The sequence below is a fragment of the Strigops habroptila genome, chromosome 4, assembly GCF_004027225.2.
Source record: "Strigops habroptila isolate Jane chromosome 4, bStrHab1.2.pri, whole genome shotgun sequence".
NCBI classification, from domain to species: domain Eukaryota; kingdom Metazoa; phylum Chordata; class Aves; order Psittaciformes; family Psittacidae; genus Strigops; species Strigops habroptila.
The window spans coordinates 82,080,938-82,101,420 of NC_046358.1; the positions used below are offsets into that span (position 1 = coordinate 82,080,938).

General features: G+C 40.0%; 1 protein-coding gene across 3 annotated transcripts in view; it reads left to right on the plus strand.

Annotated features, from left to right (window-relative positions):
* Positions 1–20,483, plus strand: part of SDK1 (sidekick cell adhesion molecule 1) — a 411,662-nt gene that overhangs the window by 293,347 nt on the left and 97,832 nt on the right. For all 3 annotated transcript variants that reach the window (XM_030484559.1, XM_030484561.1, XM_030484560.1), the window contains exons 19-22: positions 7,857–7,972; positions 11,034–11,226; positions 14,642–14,740; positions 19,587–19,778. In XM_030484559.1, coding sequence (XP_030340419.1) covers positions 7,857–7,972; positions 11,034–11,226; positions 14,642–14,740; positions 19,587–19,778 — 600 coding nt within the window. The remainder of the gene's footprint in view (positions 1–7,856; positions 7,973–11,033; positions 11,227–14,641; positions 14,741–19,586; positions 19,779–20,483) is intronic.

The following is a 20,483-nucleotide window of genomic DNA, read 5'->3' on the forward strand; positions in this document are numbered from 1 at the left end:
GTCAGAGTTGGCCGCAGCATGAGGAATAAATAGAAGTGCTGAAAAGAGCTGGGAATGGATTTATAGGGCCTGTGACAGGCAGGGGCTGAGGTTACTCTGCCAGGAAAGTCAGAGAGAATGTGGCAGGGCATTGGGTTTATCATGGTCAAGATATGCAATATGCCATGTATGCCATACAGGAGACAAAAGCTGAGGAAACCACCTGTATTCAGATAATCACAGAATACCTTGTTTTAGGAAAACAGAAGAAATTTATAAGGAAACTGTAAGAGAATTAAAGCCTGTGGAGAAAGAGTGGTTTGTAGTATTTCAGGAATGGTGCATACATTTGCAAAGAGGAAGATAATTTTATCTTTAAAGCCCTGATTTTTATGCTACAGCTCCTACACATCTTTCTGCTAAGTGCTTTAAGAAGAGTATAAATTACATCAACAAAAGGATATGTAATTACTTTTTACAACCAGTGTAAGGCATGTTTACACCTCTAGATTGGTTTAAAAATCCATAGGATAATTAAGCACCAGGCCCTTAAAGCTTTCATATATTCCCATAGCTGCAGGGTTGTGCTGGATGCTGAGCACTGGACGGTACACGGTCTCTACTTTATTGGTCGTAAAGCAATTAAACTATTTTAACAACTTGCAGATTTACAGTACATCAGTTAATTTACAAGGAGGGAAGAAGACGTAGTTGTTTGTTAATTGTTACTAGGAGTACATTAGAACATGATTAGATACAGTTTGAGGTGTAGGGAGACCTAAGAAAAGATTATTCATATGCAACACTCTTTAACCACAACAATTAAAGCTATATTTTGTCTTAGGGCTTGTAAAGTCGTACAGTTTAGAGGAGTGTAGACACACTCAAACTCTTTCTAGAAGTATTTATAGGAGACCTTGAAATGTTTTTCTTAGTCTTCTCCTTGCAGCTAGGATTAATGGTTTTTATCCCACTAAAGAGCAAATCTCTGCTGAGAATTGGTTTGCACAGAGAATTTGAATCTCTTTTGTGAATAGGCTTGTAATTCATTACTTTGTTTATTCGCACATTTGAAACTATCATAGCACCTTAACCTTCCATCTATTAAGACTTAGGTTTGGACTTCACACTCTTGTTCTTAAACCCTTCAATTGACTCTAATTTCCCTTGATATTTTGTGCTGTTATTATCATCCTTTATTTATTGGCTGTCTGTTGTCATTTATAAGGCTATAAATCCTCTGTAATAAATTAAGTATAGTCAGTCCTGCATTCATATTAATTGGCAAGAGTGTTTAGACTGCAGGACAACCTGCAATGGCCTGTTTGTCTTTATGTACTTCCTAAATGCTCCATGGTGGACAGACTTAGAAGAAATAATGGATATTTCTTATTTATTTTGTATCAATATTTAATAATAGCAGTAATTAACTACTTCATGGGTGCTGCCATCTCCTAATGAATGCCTTGCTGGGTATGAGGCCTTTTTCCTTTAAAGTTAAAAAAGGAGGCTGGTTGGTATCAGTATCATTTGAAGCTGGATTAATACTGTCTCCATATGTAATGCGCTACTGTCCGAAACTCTTCTTCTTTATCCTTTTTGTAGTTGGGAAATGACAGGAAAAGCCAGTGACTGTTTCTTGCTCCAGAATGTCCTTCCTAAACCAAACCAGCAGGAGTAAAAAAAAAAAAAAAGCCGTGTGTAAAACTGCCTTGTAAATCATATTCTGATTTTAATATGAGTGGAGATAAGTGTCAGAGACATACAATCCCATCCATCCCCCTCTCCTACTATGACTGCCACTGCCTCTATCCTGACATGCATTAAATGATGTGAGCTGTGCTGGCAAGAACCTGTCTGTCTGTAGATGAAAAATACCTGAAATACTTCATATTAATCAAGTGTGCTATGCAGTTCAAAGCCTGGGAGGAAATGAGCACTGGGAGCAGATCAACCCATTGGCAGGAGTAGATCAGCACGTTGGCGTCTTTGTCACAGGGAATATTGACTGGCCATATAAGCTGTGGATTTATACCAGAATGGGATCTATTAATCCCTTATTAGTTCTCTGGCATTGCTTTAGTCACTGATAACTAATCAGCTACTCAGAGCTCTTTGAAAATCACCAATTTCTAGAATGTGGCTGAACTCAAAAGATGCTGAAAGATCTAAACTTAGAGAGGAACTGGCACATAATATCACTTAGATAAAATGTCAGAAAGACTTATTGGCAGAGCACTGAACATCCTCACACTAAGGTCAGGCGGGTTGACTGTCGCTAAATTTTGAAAGTCTTTTCAGAGTGATATTCAGCCTAATCCTTTGATGCTCTGTATATACAGATCTTTCTTCATCAGAGGTTTCTCCAGCTGTTCCTTACTTTGAAGTTACTTTTCACAGGGATTTGTGCCAGCCTTCTGCATAGGGCAATTTTTACTTATTTAAACAGTGTCCTGCAGGACTTTCCAGTGACATATGAAAACTGAAGCTTCCCAATACCTTTTCGTATAAGAATAGATTTGTGAGAAAGATAAGCATCTTTCTGGATGATATTGTCTCTGCTCTGTACTATTGGACATGTTTACCTTCTCCAGCAGGTTGATTTGAGAAAGCAGAAGCTTCCATCCTTTACTTTGAGTCTGTCCGTTTTATCTCACGATCATGAATACTTCTGAACTTCTCTCTTTTGGAAAAACTCACACTGCTCCTTAGATTTAGGCAAGGCAAGGTTTAAAAGTAGAGACAAAACTTTCATTAGGCTCTTTGCATTAACATTAACATTAACCCACTTCTGTTTCTACTTGAAGTGCTGTGGCTTTCTTGTGATGCATATCCCAAAAGCTAGTCTTCTGTCCTAAAGTTCATAGGTCTTACCATTTAGTTCTCTCTTGTTTTGTTTTCCCTTCTATGCTGTGCATGGACACTTTGAAAGGATAGTCTGAGAAAAGGCCCTTCCTGAATTTAAGTGTGGACGAGTCACCAGACTAGTGAATCTTGATGGTGTGGAGAAAAGGATTAAAGCGAGATGAGTCAGGTCCAAAGTATTCTCTTCCTCAAGCAGGAGGAGGTGAATCAGAGACGTTTATAAGACTGAGACAGAAAAGCTAGAGAAAACCTGGCTGCCTGAAGGCTTCCTGCTTTATATGGGAAATAATCTTGGAAAAGGAATCTCTGAATAAGGAAAGTCCTCTGCAACCGTTCACTTTTATCTCACTGAAAAGATATTTCCTTTAGTTTTCCATTACATATTTTTTGCAAAACTGTCTTCCTCATTCACTTTCTTTGGGGAACCTACCAACAGCTGTGGAGCCTCCATGGCCATTTTGGGCCCAGCTGCTCCTGTGCAGAAGCAGGTTGGAACTGTAGTGGCTGGATTTTGTATCTTTCAGCTTTGTCACTTTTAGGTGTCATTTGCCATCTGCTGCTTTCTTTTTGTTTGTTTGGTTGGTGGTTTTGGGGGGGGTGTGTTAAATGATTTCACAAAGGGTGTGAAAAGAGCAGTTGTCTCAGTGAGGCCACTGGCCCCCAGCTCTTAATGAAGAAGTAAAATCTTGTCATTGGGAGAGGCATGCAAGAAAGGAAGAAGGCATTACCCAGCTGCAGGAAGCAAAACTCATCAGGTAGTGCCAAACCTCATACTACTGAATTTCAAGTATGGGCATATGTAGAACTGCAGAGACCACTTTTTCTACACACATGCTGCAGTTCATAGCACAGCAGGTGTCAGCTGGGATTGTAGGGGAATAGGCTTTGTGGGAGGAATCTCAGGCCTCCATGGCAGACTACGCACTACTCCCACCAGGAATGTGCAGCTTTAGCACTTCCATCCCGCGCATTAAAGGAACAACTAAATCTTCACAGAGGGGAAAACCTGCCATTCCCCGAGCCTGCCTTGTTGAGGTATGGAAGCTGCCACTTCAAAGATCAGGAGCTCCAGAGGAGTAGGAGACTTTTCTACAAGCCTCTGCTGAAGGTTTGTGTTAAAGACGAGTAGTCTGGCTGTCAGAATCTCTGCAGGATTTACATGCTATTTGCACATAGCCAGAGACAGAACAATTACATGTACACATGCTTAACCATAATGTCTTCTCTCCATTAGCTCGACAGCAAAGCCCTTTTAATGACTTTTATCTAGAGTGCTTCCATGACCTTTTCTACTTGGAATGCTGTACATTAACTTGCAGTCCCAGTGGCTGAGCTATTAACAGATTTCCAACCACGTGAGCTTTATTGGGAAGAAAGTAACAGTTGGTTTTGTCTGACCAATTTGATCTGCAATTCCGAGATGGCTCCCAGATGGATCTCCACTGTGAGATGGCTTAAGTATACTTGCAAACATGATGAAGTACAGGTTTAAAGACCGAGAATGTAGCTATGTGGGGATTACTCTTGAAACACCTATTTGACATTGGTAGCTTCCATACTGCTTGACAAGAAAGTTGCAGGAAGAGGATAGATACCTACTACTAAATTAGAAAACCCTTTATGTGGACAGTCACAGTTTCAGTGAGTTACTAACCGTGATCTTGGGAAAGGATTTGAGTTTTGAAGTGGCCAGAAGGTCAATTCTGACTTAGCTTCTGTCAAACTTCTTTTCTTTTTTAAATGCAGAACTGTTCAGGTACCCAAGGAAGTCTTTAGTATCAGGGCATAAAAGGAGAACTTCATAGTGGCACTTAGATTTGAGATTATAATGCCAATATTTTACTGATTAAAAATATAAAATATATTATGTCTTCTGCAATATAATTAAGCTCATGCATATCAGATGGACCACGTTCTTTCCGTCATTTAAATGCATTCATTGAGATGCAGATGTTGATTTTTCAATAAAGATGTCCAAGGAGGCATTGCAATATAAATAATGATTCCCAATATTCTGAATGTTTTATGGTTTGTGTTCATAATTTTAACTATTTTTCCTGTTGGAGCAGGTACTTTTTGTGCTGTGATCATTTGTTCTTATATCAGGAAATTAAGTCCTAATGCAAGAACTAACTAATGCATTTGGTTATCCACATTTCTAAAACTAGTAAACCTGTCCTTGAGTGCTTGCCTGAGCTTTTTTGAGGACTCTAAGGACTGAAAATGAAAGCTTGGAGCTTGCTGATGCAGGTTTTTTCCTCTCAAAAAAATTTTCATATTTTGAAATCATGGAATCTTAAACGATTTGGGTTAGAAAGGACCTTAAGATAATCCAATTCCAACCCCCCTGCCATGGGCAGGGACACCTCACACTAGACCATGTTGCCCAAGGCTCTGTCCAACCTGGCCTTTGAACACTGCCAGGGATGAGGCATTTACCACTTCTTTGGGCAACCTGTGCCAGGGCCTCACCACCCTCACAAGAAAGAACTTCTTCCTTATATCTAACCTGAACTTCCTTGTTTAAGTTTGAAAATGTTAAGTTGAAATGTATCTTAAAGACTCGTCAAACCCTTAGAATAAATCACTGAAAATTTGCTATTCCTTATTCAGCATCCGTGGGATCCTCTGCTAAAAAAATAATGCCCACAGAAGTGAAGCAGCAATGTGCATGCTAACGTGTAGTTCAGGAAACTAAAGGCACTGGGAGTGGTTGTAGTGTCATCTCTTGGGTCTCCTTGTGTGTGTTTCTTATGCTCTGAGAAAAACAGACTTACTACCACTGCTGAAATTCTGCATTTCTTCAAGTGTGGCTGTCACTGAGCAGCACATGGCTTATGTATAGATTTTCTGTACAGTAATTGTGTTACAAAATCAACCTGACACATACAAATAGAGGTGCCTTTCTGATAAAAAACCAACTTGAAGGCTTTTTCCTTCCACAAGAACAAATCTCTGGCTGTTAACGTTATCTGAATATGCAACTATGCAGGAAAGAAAGAATTTTGATGATTGGAAAAAATCTTATTCACATTAACCATTTTAACCATTAGTTATGTGAAGTGCTGCACACAAAACCAAATCGAAACATATATTGTGGCTCTCATAATAAACAGTTTCATCAAAGGACATGAAGAAGACAAAAATACTTCTAGTAGGGGATTGTAGCCAAAGCACCTTGTCGTAATATTTATGACTGTGTATCAGGATGATTTGGTGAATCTCTTTAAGTACAAAAACTTTATGATGTCTACAGGTCATTAAGACGATATTATAACCTTCACAAAGCATACAGAGAATTATGATACATGGCAGGAAGTAGGGCCCAGATTCTAATGAAAAATTGGAGTGGTATCAGATAAATTCTGCTATTAGAACTCAATAATTATGCACAGTTCATAAATTGTGACATCAGGTTTTAAATTAGGGCCAGAAAATTCAGAATAATGTGTGGTTTCTGAGCTTAAAAATAAAGGTAGAGCTAAATTTTCAAGCCATGGTGTAGGCATCAGGGGGTTTAGTGACAGAGGGCATGAAACTGGATGTTCTTGTAGTTTCTAACTTGACATCTTTAAGGGTTTCTCCATTTTTCTGTGTTGAGATTTCTAGATGTGGGTGTCTTTGATAAGTGTACCCTGCCCTAGCTCTGCTGGCTGCAGCCTTACTGTAGCTTGTACACCAGTTAAGAATAGTGCCCCTTTATGTGTCTTTCAAACAAACAGCTTTGGGTGGAAAAAGGGGCATCTTTACATGTTTGAACTTAATTTCTTCTCCGTACAAAGACTCATCTTCCAAAAGTACTTTGAAGCTTTAAAAGTTTGTGACCTGTTTTTGAAAAGTATGGAGCAAACCGCTATTGTCAGTGGGAATTGTGGATACTTTTTAGAAGCCTAGATCATTGAGTTTTGGTACAAGTTTTCCCTTGGAAGCAGAAGGAAAAAGCTTTTCAAGCTTCAAAACCACTTGTGGATAGTTCCTCTTTTTGTAGAATACAAATGCACATGGCTGTCAATAGCAATATTTTTTAAGCATTATTAAACTTATAGCATTCAAAGTGTATTAGTCCATTTTTTTTATACTCAAATAGCAGTTTTCTTCTTAAACTTAGTATAATCTTGGTAATTTCAGAAAAATAGACCTGTCTATTAGTATTCTTTCCTCTGAGAACTATAGAAACGACATTCTAAAGCAATAAGTTGAAGAAATTGCCTAGAAGGCATTTAAAGAGACATTATATTAAATGACAAAATATTTAGGTGTTATTTTTTGTTGTTTGAAGGCAGAATGCCTTTATATTTTATGCTCTTTTTTTTTTTCGTATTGAGAAAACATCTGTCTAATTAAGTACTTGGCTTAAAATGTTTATGCAACTTTTAGTAGATTAGAGGATGTATTGGCTCAGAATATATATAATCAATTCAATATACGTGAATGAGTATCGTATCAAGATAAAATGAGAACATCTCCAATTCCCAAGAAAAATCGTTATTGTGTGTGATATGACTGGTCCTAATTCTTTAAGCAGCAGTAAATAACAAACAGATGCTGTTGCCAGATTATAATTCTCAATTAGAACTGTAATTGTGCAGACTCCATGTTTCCTTGTCTCATCTGGGGAATTGAGTGGTATTAAGATTCAAGAAATCTCTTTTTGAAGCTGTTCATTCTCTGTGCAGCCATGGATAATTGAAAGAGATAGGTGTTTACCTATCATTACCTAGCTTCTGTCTCAAGTCTCTGTGAAAAACTCAGCTGTGGAATAATAAGCTGTAGAAATTATTTCATCCCCTCTCCTTGAAACAATCTCCAATACAGGCTGAGAAATCAACCCAATTAGTCTTCTTTCCAAGTCACTGCTGGCTGCTCTTGCACAGGAAGTGCATTCTTCTCTCAAGGTTGTTACTACTTTGTGACTCGCAAGTGACAGTCAGTGGGTTCTATGTTCATCTTTCTCTTTTGTCCCCTCATCCCTCCTCCACACTTTCATTTTCTTTCCCTCTCTGCTACCTCAGTGCCTACAGCTCCACCACAGAACGTGCAAGTCGAAGCCGTGAACTCCACAACCATCCAGTTCCTCTGGACCCCTCCACCCCAACAGTTCATCAATGGTATTAACCAAGGATACAAGGTAAATAGAAACAAGACTTCTGTAACTTCAAACAGCATTTGCCTTAACAGTCCTGGTATGTAACAATTAGAAGTTGAATCTAATAATCTCTGAATCTCCAAAATGATTGTATATCCTCAGGGGCATCTTACACAAGTAAAATGAAGTCAGAAGGGAGCAGTTGTTGCTCCTAACATTTGCAATTTATATAAGTTCTGAAAAGGGAATATGTCATAGCCTAAAAGTCCTAATACCTTCGTCATTCATCTGGAGAGTTTCCAAAGCCAAAACACAGTTCAATGTCGAACAGGTTGGAAAGTCAGCACAGGAGATATATATCGTCGTGCCACTGAAAATCAGCCTTGACATTTCTATTTACTCTAATGCAAAATTCCCATTAGTTTCATTAGAAACCAAGACATCACACTAAATATTTGTCTTAACTTTCCCACTGTGATGATTTGGGAGATATAAGAATGCAAAATTTATTAATCATGCTTGATGACATGGAGTTAGCATGACAAGTCCCTGTTGATGTGGCAACTGGCAGTATCTATTACTGTACGCAGAGCAGAGAGTGCTTAACAGAGCACTTGTTGGTACTTTGGCCAGTGGAGTGTATGCAGAGAAGGTAACTGGAGTGTTTTATTTCCGTCTCTCAGGAAGGACTGTTTAATAGAAACTCCTTCAATGGTTCAGCAGTAGGGGCGTAATAAATGAATAGTTTAAAAACATTCATGGAAAGAACAAAGAGGAATCTTGTAGGAATCACAGAGCAGGGAAAGGGAGGAAAGGTATAGTTTAGGAGCAGGGAGGAGGAAGGCTGATTTAGGTGTTAGGTGCAGGAATGTTGAGTGGGCTGAGAAGAATGTTCAGAAGACAAGCTGTGAATTGAGGGATTGTAGGTGGATTTAAGAAGTTTCAGAAGACTTGATCCTTCTCTGAGCATGTCTCAAGGTGATGGAGAAACTGAGACAGAGGCATGCATGGGAGCTTTAGTATTTTTGCCCAGATCTCTTTATTTCTTATTAAATGGTTTCAGACTCCCACTGCTGAAGTACTATGTACATGTATAGAATCATAGTATCAAATAGGTTGGAAAAGACCTTTAAGATCATGTGTATGTCTGTTTTTCTCAGAGACAGAATCAGCTTTCAAGACTAGGTGACTGACAGGGCTGCAGGAGTGTATCCTGAAACCTCAATACAGAAGTAGTACTTGGCTCCTGCTCAGACTCTGGAGAATAACAGTGCTTTTGGGGCTTAGTGGACTGCAATGCACTATAATTTTCCAGTGCAAGTCCAAGCATGGTGAGCCACTCAGATTTGAAAAGTCATGTTTCAGATTTTGATTCTTTGTTTAATGCAAACGGGGTTTCAGTCTAAAGATCCCTAGTCTCATTGCAGAGCTGCCTCTAATTTATGTTTCCGTTTCTTTAGCAATGGTATAAGATAACTAAAATCATGCCTTTTAGCTGTCAGTGGTCAGTGAAAACTTTTGAAATGATCAAGATTTTCTTTCTTTGAATGTTCTTGCAGTAAATTGCAACAGCTTTATCATTCCTGTTTCTCATAGGGATTGGGAATTGCAGTACGAAGACTGTCAATTACTCCTGTAGCATAGTTTTTTGCATGGTTTATAAATCTGTCAAATCTGGGCCTTTGCTTTTCTTAAGGATTAAACCCATTTTTTCCTTTAACTGACAGAATTGTTCACCTGTGTTTCCTGCATGTTTCCCAAAGAATGTGCAATGAAATGTACTCAAAAAAGAGCAGTTCAGTCCTCCAAAGTTCTAAATGCCAACTGTAAGCCACAAAGGTGATTTAGAAAAGAAAATAAAACTTACTATCCCATCAACCATTTTCCATTTTTATCTTTTCTGTGCAATTTATTTGCATTTCAAGAAGTTGTAAAGCGTACCTTTGCAAGTATGAAATATCCCAAAGAAAATTCCTCCTTACAGTCCTCTCACTGCTTTCTGATTATCGGAAACTATAGACATTGACAAAACTGTCAACTCTGGCTCATTAATTTCAGGCATCTATTCATGTTTATGAGCCTGAAATCAATGCAAGTAGCAAGATTTACACAGGCACTGAGTAAGGCCTAGAATTTTAACAGGCCACACCATAAGGATTTTTGGACCAAATAAAAATTTCATCAGCACTTTCAAGCTTTAGATCCTGAAGCTGTTGAGGCAATTTCAAAAATTGTTTTAAAATTTCAAAGTCATTTGCCAAAAATGAATTTTTTAAGCCCTCATTTAGGTACCTACACATAAGGTACTCCATTCTAAAACATATCCATCACCCAGAAGATCAACAGAGATGAATGAAACCTTGAAGAACTCAGCACATCTGACAAGCATGTTATTTTAAATGCATGAAAATGTCTTCAGGCGTTGAAGTTTTGGGACCCAGGTGTTGAAAATTGTAGTAATCATCTTTACAACCATTTTCTATTCTTTCTGTAGTTCCAGAACCACTTGAATCATTCACAGTGTAGATATCCCCAAACCACCCAGCACTGGAATTCCCTTAGCCTGTTAGGCAAAGCTGGTCAATAGGATGCTGGCGGGTACTGGAGGAGGGGAAGGAGGGTGTGTGTCCCCCTCCTCTTTCTCCCCCTTATCACACCAACTTCTCTAACTAGTGGGATCTTAAAGGAATCCCAGAGTAAGATAAAGCATACATCTCAGAGTAGCACTGAAAGTATTTTTCTTCTTTCAGCTTCCTTTCAGTAGCAGAGCCTATCCATGCTGGTCAGAGCAGCCCAGAGAAAGCCAAAAGACTCACGTCATGCAAATAATAATTTGCTGTAATTTTGGCATTGTTCAGTAGCAGAAATTGAGGATTGCAGTACCTCCATGGTATCGATATGTCCCCCATCACTAGTATTACATACATCCCTCCAGTTCTCATAGTAACAGTGTTATATCCATCTGTTCAGTGTCAGAGCTGACAGTAGTTTAACAGCATTGCTTGGTTTTTCACAGATTAAGATGTGTTTGGCAGCCAAGCACGCTTTGATTCCAAATACACACAACTTCTGATGAGAGCTCACCCATGTTTAAATTTTCTAGCTTCTAGCATGGCCAGTGGATGCTCCAGAGACTGTGACTATAGTCACCATTGCTCCAGATTTTCATGGTGTTCACAGTGGCTGCATCACCAACCTGAAGAAATATACTACTTACTATACATCGGTTCTGTGTTTCACCACCCCTGGCGATGGACCACGCAGCACACCCCAGCTCCTGCGCACCCTTGAAGACAGTGAGTACTCAGCACTCGTGGAGAATCTCAGTGCTCAGATCTTGTTTGCTTGGATATAAAAGCCAAAATATTCAAATCTGGGTGCTTAAAATTTGACCTCAGGTTCACAATCAGTTTGCAATCTCTTGTCAAGTTACTTTGCATAATGACCTCAGCCAGTTCTCCAGTTGTGTTTTTTAGCCCGTGGCAAATTAATGGTATTTGATGTTTTTTCATTATGGATTAAATCTGGATGAATTTTTTACATTAGATGGAAGATGAAAGCTTCATAATCTGGTTCAGCTAACACAGAACATGTCGTTTATGTCTGTGAACCCTTATGCTCTTAAATCCATGTTCAGGCACACAAATAAATGTGAATTGATCTTAGGAACTGAGCACTGGAACTTCCTGCGGAGGTCAGTGGGTCATGGAATGGTTTGGGTTGGAAGGGACCTTAAAGACCATCTGTCTAATTCCAACCCCCTGCCACGGGCAGGGACACCTTCCACTAGACTAGGCTGCTCAAAGTTCTGTTCAGCCTGGCCTTAGCACTTCCAGGGATGGGGCAGCCACAGGTTTACAGTTAATTTTCAATTGTTTTCTTCTGTTATTCAACAAAATATTGAAAATGTCTGTATTTATATTGTACTGCAATTGTTTGTATAAATGAACCAGAATCATAACAACGCGCTAACTTTCATTCTGCAAAAATGGAGTCAGGATGAAATAAAACGAGCTGGATAGTTCAGCATAAAAGTTATTCCCTGCATCAGAAAATGTTTTGGTCTCTGTGGCCCCTTGGAAATGTTTGCTCAAGACATATTTGCAACTAACAAGTTTAGGGTGTATCTGATGCAGATAACAAGTAAATTGCAGTGGCCTTCACAGCTAACCTTGTCCCCACAGTGATCTCAGCTCCAGCCAGCGCTTCAGTATCTTCCTGTCGTGGTTCATCAGAAACACTGCTGCACATTTACAGATCCAAATCAGAATAAAAAAAAAAAGTCCAATAAATCCATTAAGGAATTGTTTTTAGAAATCCTACTTTGCCCTAATAGGCATCTTTAAGGTTAGTCAGTGTTCCTGTAAAGAAAACTCGAGATTGTCATTACATTCACAGAAGTAAGGCCCAAAGTACTAATCCAGTTTTTCATGAGATATTTTTGAAAGGACATGAATAAAATCAAATAATTCCCCATGGATTTTCATTTTGTGGTTGGTCTTCTCCATATGCCAGACCTGTGCCCCAAGAGTAGATTGTAGGCTTAAACCTTTGCTTGTTAGAAGATCACAGAGATAGCAATTCACCTACCAGAAGTCCGTGTGAACCATGAATATGAACTCATACTTGTTTATCTGTGGTTAAAGCAAAAGCGTGGAGAAATGGTATGATTCTGTGAGAAACATGCATTACATTCCTCTGTGTAGTATTAACTTTTTTGCCTGTTTTCCTAAGGAAATGAAGCTTTTGTCTGTGAGGGTTTGTAAATATATTCGACTGGCTGTCTTGGGTTCCTCTGTCTTTCTCCCTCAAACAACATTTGAAACCTGTGGCTAATTTCAGTGAGTACAGAAGAGTAAGAAACCAAAGATACGAGCTCCTGAGATTTTGTGAAAAGGAAAGAGTCTATTAATATTTCTGCTGAAGGCAACGCTGCAGAAATGAGCCTTAAACACTCTGCAGAAAGTGGGAAAACGAGCACAGCCAAGACCTTGAGTGTATCTCAGAGAGATGTTGGGATCATGTGCCGTTTTAAACACATGAAAATTCCATCATGAAACATAAATCGAGAGAAAGCTAGAGTTGTATTTTGTAAGACATTTAAAACATTTCTTGGTATATGCAGCTGTATGCTGCAAGGAGCCTCAGCAGTAAAGATGAGCAGTTTTCTTTTTTCCTTTTTAATCCTTCACAATTGTTTTCCTCAGTTTTCTTGGTGACAGAGAAGTTAAGTGCAGGATGGTATAATGCATCTTTGCAGAGAACTTGTTAAATCTAAGTTGCTTCAGGATTTATGTGGTAGGCAAAAAAGATTGGACAGGACTGTCATTCGTGTTCTCAGGTGATCATTTCCTGTCTGTATAGCAAAGTTAGGCAATCCTTTAGGGAAAAAACCAGTGCAAACAGATCAGTTTGCTGATGAACTGTAGGTCAAATAAAATCTGACATCCAGTTAGAAGCATTGTGTCCTGGCTTGGAGTAACCTGCACCTGGTTTTCATTATGACATGAAAGTTGGACTGCAACTGCAGGAGCTAATTGGAGTAAAGCTTTGTGAGTATGAGGTTTGCATGTCTGCAGATCCATAGTCCTGAATAGCACATAATTGCTGTGCTCTTGTTGGGTATTCCTGAGATCACTACCAGATCAGCACTTCTTTCTGCAATGCTTAGACTACTAGATAGTGCAGAATGGATTTGGAAATTTTCCTCACTAGGATTGCAGAATTGCAAATGTGGTTGTAGCTGACCTACTGGCAGGCTTGGGGTTTTTTTTATCATAGCTGAAGGGGAATGAGAAACTGGACTAAATTGAAGAGGAAACAAAATATGAAATTGCAGACGAGAAATTGCCAACTGATGTCAGAGGAGCTGGAGGATACTCGGGCAGGGATCCAATGACAGAAGCACAGTGAATATAAAGTGAACAAAACCTCCTTTTTCCAGTACATCGACTGAAGAGAGAACAGCAGTTGGATCAAAAATCAGTCAGGATGTCTTCCCTGAAGATCAAAATTGAGGGAGGATGGCATATTCTTGACAGTCATTCCATTTTATACTCTTTCATTGCACACTGGGGAGCTGAAATTTTTAAGAGCTCTTGAGCTACATCATAAAATCCTTTAAAAGTTTCACACACTTGTGTTCATTTTCCAAAAGACAGTTGCCATTATGTTGGACTTTTTAGAGTTGTTTTGAGAGAACCTAGCCCAGCAGGGGCTTGGTGACTTTGTCATAGCTTTGACCTTGCAGAGGCAAAAGACTCTTTCCAGTTGAGGGGAGTGCTGGTGATGTTGCTATAGACCTAAGGCTGGATAAGTTACCACAGAGGCACAGGTAAATGCTGCATGCCATTGCTGAGGGAAAACAGCAAACACAAGCACTTCCAGGATTGCCAGCTTGATTGTTCTTATTAGGTTAGATCAAGAAGACAGGCAGAGAACAAGTTGTGTGCAAGTCTCCTGCTGCCACTCTATTTAGTTCTCTGCACAGTGAGGATGAAGACTGGATGAAATAATTTATGTAATGATAGCCAGAGTGCTTCTTAACACCTTGTGTTCTCCCCTCTTCCCTACAGCTTTCACAGATGTTTCCAGAAGGCTTCCCTTGGCCCAGCTCAGTGTTTTATTTTTTCAGCCCTAACCTTGCCACATGAATCAGATCAAAAGTAAGTGGGGTTCTCCTGTTAACAGATTTCCTTTTCTGATTGCCAGAGCCAGGAGCAGTGGGACACCTGAGTTTTACTGAGATTCTGGACACATCTCTCAAGGTCAGCTGGCAAGAACCAGTAGAGAAAAATGGCATCATTACAGGCAAGTATCAGCTGCTATCTCCTATCTTTTTGTTTAGGTGTGTGTTTGGTGGAATGTACCATTGCAGTGAAAAAATGTTTGTGTAATAGAGCATTTAGGGAGAACTGGCTACTGCAAGCACTGGTTTCCTGCTCCCTCTTTTTAGTAATTGAAATGTCAGTTAGGACACATTATAGAAAGTACGGGTCCAGTTACTGTTACCTCATGATTGTGCTCACTGGAAAGGCAGTTCTGTATTAGAAATCAGCTCCCTATGGAGTTTCTGGTCTTGTTAAATCTTCCATAACCTTCACCTGTGTTACTGCATTTCTGAAACTTTGGAGATAGTGTTTGGTCTTTGCCCCATGGGTGGAAGGTTCCTACATGGAGTTTACAGCTGCAAAATCTGGATTGGCATTGCTAAGATTTGCAATCAAGACCAAGCCTGAAATCAGCGGAATCCTTCATCTGTGATCGAGTGGTCTGGCTGTGGACTGTGTGATAGAATTAGCATGTCATTACTTCATCTTGTATAAACCATCACAAGGGTTCAAACCTCTCTTGTTTCTCTTTGATGAGCTTGCCACTTAACAAGCTCTTTAGCTACTTACTCTATGCCAGTGTAGATACAACATCAGCAACTTCATTGTTTTTCATAAAGGAAGCTAAAAATAGTTGAGAAAAACCCTAGTTCTTATCAGCAGAGGCAATATTGCTTTCAGATGGGAAACTTAGAGCTGCACAGGATGGACATTCTGTTGAACAAAGGCTTTCAAGGTTTTGAAGTACAAAAAAGCTCCTGATTTTAAATTACTGGAGTTAAAAATTATAGTTGGGAAGGGAGAAGATCATTTCACATGAATCAAAATATTTTGCTTTGGGAGCATTGACATTGAAATGTTTCATTTAAAAATATATATATAATTTATAAGAATGAAATATGATTTAGCAGTTAAAAAAGTATCAGACTTTCTGGCCCCTGAACATCGAAATGTTCTGTCAGTCTGATTTCCTGAAGCATTTTAACTTTGACAGGTCTAATTATTTTGGTAGGACTTGCACTTGTCAGTGTTTTCTCTATGCACCTGTAACATGCACCATTTGTTCATGTCTTTCGTGCTGCCTATATGCAGCTTTATGCAGATTATCTTATGCCTATATACCATGGTAACCTCCCTGAAATATACATTGATTTAAGTGGCTTGAGAACAGAAACTAATGACTTCTGAAAGCAGAGCAGTATTGATTCCGTAAAGATGGCCAAAGCCTTCAAGCCTGAGTGCTTAAATTTAGGTGCCTAAATCCAGCCTAGCTGTCTAAGTCAGATGATGTAACACTCATCCTTATTAAGCACAAGTTAGCAGCATTATGCTAGTGTTCCAGAATTGCTTTGCTAGAAACAAGCTGCCGCCTCCCAGTATGGGTTGAAACCTGGGAGAACACATTAATGGACTGTGTTATATTTGGGGCAAATTGTTTCAGAAGGAATGAACTCAAGAAGCTCTGTAGTTCATAAAGAAACACCAGTGTAAAAAAAGCCCAGCAAAGTTTTTTAGGGAAAAAGAAATATCCTTAATGAGGCAAATTGCATTTGGGATAGAAGAAAGGAATAGCGATATTGGTCATGCTCTGAGTACCCAAAAGGTTTATAGAGGGCTGCCTGGAGACCTGACTGCTCAGGGAGGCAATTATTCATCATTTCTGCTCATTGATACCTTTACTGGGCATTGTTGTTCCTTGCAGCAGAGCCAGGAGAAGGAAAGCACGGAGGGTGGTGCCCGGCAGCCGCCTGCGCTGGGAAATTGCCCATTACTCTGGCTGTAAATTTCAGTATCTTCCTCATTCTCTCGGTAAACATTGATTTATGAGGATCTGGATGTAGACGGACAGTTTGTGATTGGATGTACTGCTCTCTTGTAGAGAATTTACTCCAGATCAACAGAAAATTATTTCTGAAACTCCCCTGGTCATTAGTTTCTGTTACGCAGCATCTTGTGGCGAGGGTGGAGTGCCAAAGCATACGGGAAGGCTCTGTGGCACCTCTCCTGTTCTCATTTACACTGAAGCCAGAGGAAACACTCTCAGCCCAGGCCGTGGGCTCCCCTGTGCACATTTCTGGCAGTGCTCACATCTGTAAAACAGAGAGCACATTTTTACCAACCACATGTCCTAAAGTCCTGCCCATCTGTCAGTCATTGTGGCTTAAGTGCTACTTGGGGGTACTGTGGATGTTGTTCTTTTGCTTCAGCATTTTTTCTTCTGGTTTTGCCATGCGTGATTACATTTGGCTTTGTGTCTGCCCTGTATGTATCTATTTTCTGTTTGCATTTTTTTTATATGACTAGAATTTAACTATACATTCGGGACTGAAATATCCAACAGTAAATGATGCCTCTTTGCCTTGTCTTCAATTTGCATATGAACTCAGGATATTTTTCTTGGTGAATATTTTCTCAGAAAATAAATACATAGAAACCATTTGCCTAATGGGCAGGAAAGCTGGGTCTCATCCCTGTGGTCACAAGGGAGAAAACAAAATGTTCAAAGAATAATTGCCAACATTTGATGTATATCCAAAGCTTATGTAGACAGGAGATAAGACATCTCAATCACTTAATATTGCCTAGTGCATGGTGGACGAAACTTTCTGTTGTTCATAAGCGACAAATGGATAGAGCACTAAAAATCCCCTGCTTATCATCTTCTCGTTATTTATTGCTTTGAGCAACCTGTTTTGTTTTATCCTGAGGTGGTACTCCTTGATTCCCTCTCCCAGCCCATGTGTAGGGTTCAAAGCAGGCATAGCCAGGTCACCAGCAGCTTCCAGGCAGACAGCTGAGCTGCAGCACGGCCCTTGCCCAGCCTCTGCTCCATCTGTGGCTGCACATGGATGTTCTGCTGGCTGGGGACAGAGCTGCTGGGTTTGCGTCCTCTGTTGAGAAGTGGGGAGAGGCACAGCTGCACCTTCCTCAGACTCCTCATTCTTCCACATTGCCCTGTCCGGAACAAACAGCACACACAGTTTCTGAAAGAAAGGGTGTAGGGGGATGATGGTCATTCTGTTTGCAACTCCTTCATGCCTCTTCACTGAGCATCAAACAGAGTGGACAGCCATCCTCCATCTTTCTGTTTGCTCTCTATTAAGAAAGGCAGTAGAGTCCTTAAATATTGTCATACAAACTGTAAGTTTGCCTGTGCTACATAAACTCTGATTGCTGGTAAGTGATTCTCAAGCCTTTTCAGAGAGCATCAGAATGCCCCAGTATCTCTGAGATACTGGTAAATTACTGACTTAATTAATTCCCATTCAGACACACACTTAAAACTGGTTCCAGATGAGCATTCAGGAGTTTTTCCCTTTCCCCTAGCTAGTGCAAAGTCAGACAAGCAGTTGCAGTGAAGTATCACCTCTCTGTATCACTGCCCTCTACCTGAAACATAATTAGTGATTATGTGAGCACTCTGAGCCGATTTTTCATGCAAAATTAGGTTAACATGAATCCTTGTCAGTGATGGCAGCTAGCTTAGAGGAAGGATAATAGCTCACACCTCTTAAACTCACAGAAATATTTGTCTCACCATGCTTTGAGTTCATGAGATGATGTTTCCTTGTTGATTAATGCCATAAGGTATTTTGCTGTGACAATTTGTATATGTTAATCAGCTTGTCATGATATTTTTAAAGATAAAAAAACCCTCAAGCCCCCCAACTGGGCTGAATTCCTCACCTTAGAGGATGGGAACAGGAACCCAGTAGGGAGTTTCTCTAGCCAGCTTGCCTCATGCATGGTTCACTCAGTGGGGTTCCTTTCTGTTAGTCCTTTTCACTCACTTCCATTTCACAGGCATTCAAGAGCTATGTTGTGGCTTTTCCCCCCTGAGTCAAATCACAAAGAAAGCTGCAATCAGACAAACTTTTCAGACAGGCTTTCTGGAGACTGGCACAGTGAGGTTCAAATGGGTTCAAACAAGAATAAAGTGGGGCTGGGCAGGAGGAGGATAAGAAGATTTGGAGGTAAAATTGAGCAAATCAGCCAGTAGAAAGTTTCAAAAGTTCTTGGAAGGCAAATGGTTATAAAAGTGACAAAAAGGAAAGCCTGGTTATGAGAGAAGAATAATACGGAGGTCAGGGTGAGTCAGTTTTGGACAATACATGGGCTACACTCTGGTTTTGAAAAAAGGATAATAATTCACCCTGCTGAAGGATTTGTGCAAGGAACAAGCAGCGGGAAGTAGAGGTTTTTCAGTTCCTAGAAGATTCCCACAATGTTCCTGCCTGATTGTTATTGTCAGATTTGTAAGTATTTCTAGATATACAGCAGCAAAGGTCACTTCAGCCTGGAAGGAGAGTAACCCTACTAAGCACATATGGATTTTTAATTAGATATTCCAACTGGTGAGAAGATGTATTTTCCAGTGTTTCTTCCTATTTGTTTCACAGAGTTCACAGAATGAGAATCCACCCTTCTGAGAGATTATCCCCAGGTTTTTTAGCCACTTCATAGCAAGTACTTTATCATCATAAAAAGAGACAGTCTGTTGAGACTCCATGTCCTCCCCCATCTGTAATCTGATGGGCAGATGATACCAGAAGGGGTACCTACATCAATTGTGTATTTGAAATAAGAAGTTTAGAAAAAATACTTGGGTATTTTAGCCACTGTTTACTTCAACTTCTTTTTCTGCTTATAAAAGGTGACCACAATGGAGTAGAGTAAGAAATAAGCCATACTAGCATGGACCACAAGCAAATCTTGCAGATGAAGGAATTTACCAGTGTCTAGTTATTGTGCAGTTGTGCTTTAGAAGAAAAACTAGAGCCCACCATTGCTGGGGGCCCTCTGACTTCTGTGTGATTGCTCTTCAGGGTACCAAATCTCCTGGGAGGTGTATGGCAGGAATGAGTCTCGTTTTGCCCGCACGCTGCCTAACACCACGCTGGAGTACAAGATCACAGGGCTGTCATCACTCACCACCTACACCATTGAGGTGGCAGCTGTGACTGCAAAAGGGAGCGGATGGGTCACGTCTTCCACCATCTCTTCTGGTGTGCCCCCAGGTTGGTGAAACCGCATGAATCAAGTTAAACTTGGGGCTGTTCAGCCTGGAGAAGAGGAGCCACGTGGAGACCTTAGAGCAGCTTCCAGTGTCTGAGAGGGGCCTAAAAGGATGCCAGAGAGGGGACTCTTCATCAGGACTGTAGCGACAGGACAAGGGGTGATGGGTTTAAACTTAAACAGTGATTTAAGTTGGATATAAGGAAGAAATTCTTTACAGTGAGAGTGGTGAGGCACTGGAACAGGCTGCCCAAGGAGGTTGTGAATGCTCCATCCCTGGTGGTGTTCAAGGCCAGGTTGGACAGAGCCTTAGGCAGCGTGGTCTGGTGTGAGATGTCCCTGCCCATGGCAGGGGCATTGGAACCAGATGATCTTAAGGTCCTTTCCAACCCAAACCATTCTATGATTCTTCAAGTTTCTGTGTTCCAAAGATCACAAATTACTTTGATTCAGTAATAATAGAAATGGTTTTATTTATAAAGCATTGGAATTCTTAACACTAATTTCAGTTTCATTTTTAGAACACATGAAAAAGTTAACATGAAAAAGTTGCAATTTGAAATTACCAGAAAGTTGAAGCTGTTTAATACAGATACAAAAAAAGTTATAGGGGTGGCAGAAGGAATGGACAAAGTAATAAAGTGGATACAATACAAAATCTCTTGACATTTACAAAGTAACATAAGAATGTACCTGAATCAATTGAA